The sequence below is a fragment of the Gossypium hirsutum genome, chromosome D04 (assembly GCF_007990345.1).
Source record: "Gossypium hirsutum isolate 1008001.06 chromosome D04, Gossypium_hirsutum_v2.1, whole genome shotgun sequence".
Taxonomy (NCBI): Eukaryota; Viridiplantae; Streptophyta; class Magnoliopsida; order Malvales; family Malvaceae; genus Gossypium; species Gossypium hirsutum.
The window spans coordinates 6,871,456-6,876,515 of NC_053440.1; the positions used below are offsets into that span (position 1 = coordinate 6,871,456).

The 5,060-nt window shown below is 36.8% G+C and overlaps 1 protein-coding gene across 13 annotated transcripts; it reads left to right on the forward strand.

Moving 5' to 3' along the window:
* Nucleotides 1–200: 200 nt before the first annotated feature.
* LOC107934351 (transcription factor GTE4) lies at nucleotides 201–4,050 on the forward strand. Of its 13 annotated transcripts, none has more exons than XR_001693876.2 (6): nucleotides 201–2,559; nucleotides 2,648–2,699; nucleotides 2,785–2,895; nucleotides 2,979–3,055; nucleotides 3,310–3,509; nucleotides 3,656–4,050. XR_001693876.2 is itself a non-coding variant. In XM_016866764.2 (5 exons), the coding sequence occupies exons 1-4, from the start codon at nucleotides 808–810 to the stop codon at nucleotides 3,038–3,040; spliced, it is 1,977 nt and encodes a 658-aa protein (XP_016722253.2). In that variant the 5' UTR covers nucleotides 203–807; the 3' UTR covers nucleotides 3,041–3,055; nucleotides 3,656–4,050. The 13 variants fall into 13 exon arrangements, 4 of the variants coding, with proteins under 4 accessions (XP_016722253.2, XP_016722254.2, XP_016722255.2 ...); XR_001693880.2 differs by having other exon boundaries at nucleotides 3,439–3,509; nucleotides 3,664–4,050; XR_005912391.1 differs by having other exon boundaries at nucleotides 205–2,559; nucleotides 3,362–3,509; nucleotides 3,664–4,050.
* Nucleotides 4,051–5,060: the final 1,010 nt, after the last annotated feature.

A 5,060-nucleotide genomic window follows, 5' to 3' on the forward strand; every position in this document is an offset into this window, starting at 1 on the left:
GAATATTCGTCCAAAAGAAAATCATCGGAATGGAAAATAATACCGACCAATCAAAAACTATAATCTCTGGAGGCTAGGCTTATGAAACCCCTGAGTAAACTGCACGCTCCCTATCTTGAACGTGGAAACATTACCAAAACCCACAATTAAAGCTCCCTGTCATAACCCAAGCCTATTACCTCAACTTGACGTTGCCTTCACCTCCCAAAAATTCTATCATCAACAGGCGCTTGCATAACACGCAAAATAAACCGAGCGTCGGTAAAACACTCTACACATCCGTATGATTCTTCCCGAGCACTGCACTTTTGATGCACCCACACGCTTCTTTCCAGTGCTTATTTCCACGAGGGCATTCACCACCGTACACCTGTAAAGATAAGATACAGGTAAAAAAAATTGAGAGGGAAAAACAATCGAAAGAACTTTTTAGAGAGAGAAAGCGAGCGGCGTTGAGAGAGGAGGATTCGTGAGGAGATCTGAAATCGAACAAGCAAAGGTGAGGAGCTGAGAAATCTGCCTTGTTTCAATTTTGTGTGTGTTATCTTTAAATTCCGTTTTAGGGTTTTACATAGATGGTTGTAGTTGTAATTTTGTAGATCGAGGCTTGGGTTTTTCTTCTGTAGGTTTGTTGTGTTTTTTTGGGTCCGTTGGTTGAAACTTGGGGGAACTCTCAAGTTTGAGAGGTCAAATTTAGGGTTTTTGGTGCAGAGGTAGTTAAACCCTATTTTGGATTTGGTCGCGGGTGCATAATTGTTTTGGTTGGAGACTGGAAAAAAAAGGACTGAGGGTTTAAAACCCTGATATATGTGTATGGCTTCGGGGATAGTAGTTGGAGAAGGAAAAGATGCTGAGAGAGAGAAACAGAGATACAGTGGGAGCAAGGTTTATACCAGGAAAGCGTTCAAGGGTTCCAAGAAAAACAATCTTCTTAACTCCACTGTCAACAGTAGCGACCCCAACCACCACCACCACCACGACACCACCACCACCTCCGACAACAACCACGACAACAACAAAAATGACAACAACATGGATAGGGCTGCTTTGAACGACACTGATGTCACCACAACAGCTGTCCCTAACACCAACGACTACAGCAACCACCCTGTTGAAATACCTGCTCAGCCTCTTCCTTTGGAGTTTGGGGATTCAGCTCACCAACAGCCTGGTCCTCGTGCGGATACTGCTGTGTCTGATGACTGTTCAAGCCTTAATAAGCAGGTGGATGTTGCCGGAGCATTAAAGCCTAGTTCCGAGAACCAGGTGAAGATAAATTTGGCTTCAAGGTCAAAGCAGGAGAAGGTGGAACTGAGGAGGAAGTTGGTAAGTGAGCTTGATTTGGTAAGGAGTTTGGTGAAGAGGATTGAAGCTAAAGAAGTGCAAATAAGGGTGTTTAGTAATGCCTCTGTTCCTTTGAATAATGCTGTTGGTTATGGTTTCAATAGGGTTCAACCAGAGCCATCCTCGGTAGGCATCTCTCAGGAACCTGTTAAGAAATCAAGGCCTTTGAATCAGTTGAATATTTCTGCCTTGGAAAATAGTCAGGGTGCAAATGAAAATTTGGAGAAGGAGAAAAGGACGCCTAAGGCAAATCAGTTTTATCATAATTCTGAGTTTTTGCTTGCAAAAGATAAGTTTCCTCCAGCTGAGAGTAACAAGAAGTTGAAATTAAACGGGAAGAAGCAAGGTGGAGGTCAATTCACACATGGGTTTGGCATGGATAATAAGTTATTTAAGAACTGTAGTTCTTTGCTTGAAAGACTAATGAAGCACAAGCATGGTTGGGTCTTTAATTCTCCTGTTGATGTCAAAGGTCTTGGTTTGCATGATTACTATAGTGTCATTAAGCATCCCATGGATTTGGGCACTGTGAAAACAAGGCTTGGTAAAAACTGGTACAAGTCACCAAGAGAGTTTGCAGAGGATGTGAGATTGACGTTTCAGAATGCCATGACATATAATCCTAAGGGACAAGATGTTCATGTAATGGCAGAGCAGTTATCAAAGATATTTGAGGGAAAATGGGCTTCTATAGAGGCAGATTATATTCGAGATATGAGACTTGCAGTAGAATATGAAGTGAGTCTACGTATGCCAACACCAAGAAAGGCACATTCAATGCTACCACCTCCACTTGATACAAGAAGGATCTTGGGTAGATCAGAGTCAATGACACGCTCTGTTGATCCAAGACCAAAACTAATTGCTACTACTCCTTTGGGTAGGACTCCTGCTCCAAAAAAGCCTAAAGCGAAAGATCCTTACAAGAGGGATATGACTTATGAAGAGAAGCAGAAGCTTAGCACTAACCTTCAAAGTTTGCCTTCAGAGAAGCTGGACAACATTGTACAGATTATTAAGAAAAGGAATTCAGCTGTCGAACAACATGACGAAGAAATAGAAGTAGACATTGACAGTGTGGATACTGAGACTCTTTGGGAGCTGGATAGATTTGTTACCAACTACAAGAAAAGTTTGAGCAAAAACAAGAGAAAGGCTGCACTTTCCATTCAAGCCAGAGCAGAAGCTGCTCAGATTGTACCTGAGAAAGTAAAGGTTTTTTTTTTTATATAAGAAAATCATAGTTTCTCATGAAATAATCTTTTCCTGAGAGTTGCTAATTTCATGCATTTATTGTATTTAGTTGCAGACTATGGCTCCTGTTTTGGTGGAAGTGCCCAAGCAAAACACAACTAGTAAGTTTTCACGTTAAGGAGTTATAAGATGTTTGCTACTTGCTTGGTTGGACTGATATCTAAATGATTATATATGTACCTGCAGATGAACAGAATATTTCCAGATCACTTGTTGAAGAAGAAAAACAGGGAGATGCTGCTAATAGGTCGAGTAGTTCAAGTAGTTCTAGCAGTGATTCTGGGTCTTCTTCAAGTGGTATGATGATTTATTTCTTACATGATTTTTAGTGGGAGTAAATTTTGTTTTATTGTTCTAACATATATAAAAATTTGTTGTAGACTCTGATAGTGAAAGTTCCTCGGCTTCTGGGTCTGATGCTGGACATTCACCTAGAGCTTGACTGTTTCTCATTCAGGTATGCTGAAATGTCCCTGTATCTTACAGGCATTAATGATTTGATTTCTTAAAGTTGCTCAGGTGTATGTGCTCATTTTTAAATTACCTCTTTAGCTGTAGAATAGTTAACAGTTTTATTTGCATTGTGGTTCTTTCAAGTGGTGTGATTGATGTTTAGTGATGATGTAAATGGTGGTGAATATTTTTGCCTGGTAGCATCACTATGTAAGTGAGCGCACAATAACTTAAGTTAAAATGTGGATTCGTAAACAGTTGTGGGCCTTGAGACCCTGAGTCAACTCCTCAACGAGATTTCAACTTGTAGGTCGTAGATGCATATGCTGAGAGGGGAGAGTGAGTTTCCAAGTTTATTTAATAAACTCCCTTTCTATTTGAAATCAGTGGACTGCAACGTGTAAGGAAAAAGAAAAAAAATCTGCAGACCTTACATGTCTTGGCGAATTAATATCCTTGTAAGTTGAAGATGTATAGTTTCAGCATTTGATGATTGCAGACTATATAAGCCAAATATCAAACTATTTATGTTGAAAAGAATTTTTTCCTTATTGATGCTGGTCTAAGAATCTAGATTAGGTGCTGATCCATTGTGATCCTTAAGTTTTGCAGATTGGCTTCGACGAGTTTGATGTAGCATTTGGCTGTATAGTGAAGATGCTGTTGTTGGAATTGGGAACAAGGCTTCAGGAGCACTTGACAATTTGTGGAGTATCTGTATAATTATAATTAGGATGGGTAGAATGTGGCGTTGAATGGGTAGGGATCAGGAATAGGAAAAACCGGAAGCACGTGTGTAAATTGCTAATTTAACTAGTGCTACTCAACTCACCCTAGTTTCAGGGCACTTTGTTTTATTGTGTTTAAGCTTTCTGATGGGCAGAAGATTCTTTGATTTGATGTTTTTATACAGCAAGAAAGAAACAAGGCATTGTAATTCAAAAGTAGTAAGTATGCTTCAAATGAAAATCAATAATTATGATTTGACGTTGACCCTTAGCGATTGTGCTATTTTTGTTTCCTGTTTGGACATAATTCAAGTTTAGCTATTGTAGGCTTTAGGGATATTATAGATTCAAATTTTGATTTTTTTTAGTTGTATTTTATTCTACTTTAAAATGTGGTATCAATAAAATTAATAAAAAATTATTAGTGTTAATAATTGAATTTAAATTTTAAAATTTGAGTTAATGGACTAAATTATTAAAAATAAAAATATAAAAATTGAATCTTTAATTTATAAAAAACATGTAGACTTATTGTATATTTTAATCATATTAAAATACACATCTTTTTATTTAAAAAAAGCACAAGAAATACACATCAATAAGGTAAAGTGAATTCATGTGGTAGTGTTTTGATATTTGTACCCACCGTACATATTAGTGTCGTACTCAAATAAAAAGTTCTAGGTAAGATTGATATTTGTTCTTAAATAATATAATCGAACGTTAATATTTAATTTAAATTATTTTTTTTATATTTCAAAAAAAATTCAATTAAATTAGAATGTATAAAATAATTTTGTTTAAACTTGATCTAATTTTATTATAGTTAGTAAATTAAGCACAAAGGACTATAATTTGAATAATCAAAATGTTGAATAACAAACCTTAAATCATTCAAGTTTGAACGTATTTGAGCAGGGTAATTGCAAGAATATATGTGTTATGGTAGTAATTAAACTCTCTTATACTTACAAAAAAAATAATTTTTTAAATGTGTATAACTGTTTTGGTGGAAAAGGTAAGAGAACAAAACTACAATATGACTTCACCTTTACCACAAGCATCTGTTTCTAGTAAAGGAACAAGATTCAAAAGGAGACTCAAGTATGATAAAGCCATTGTTGCTCTCTTGTGCCAAATTTGCTAGGTGATCCGTAAATTTGTTACCCTCATGGATAATATGTCTGACTTCAATTACCCAAACCTTATTAATTAAACTTCGCCAATTTGCCAACAACATACCCAAAGGATGAGATACAACAGATTGATGTTTCAGCAAAG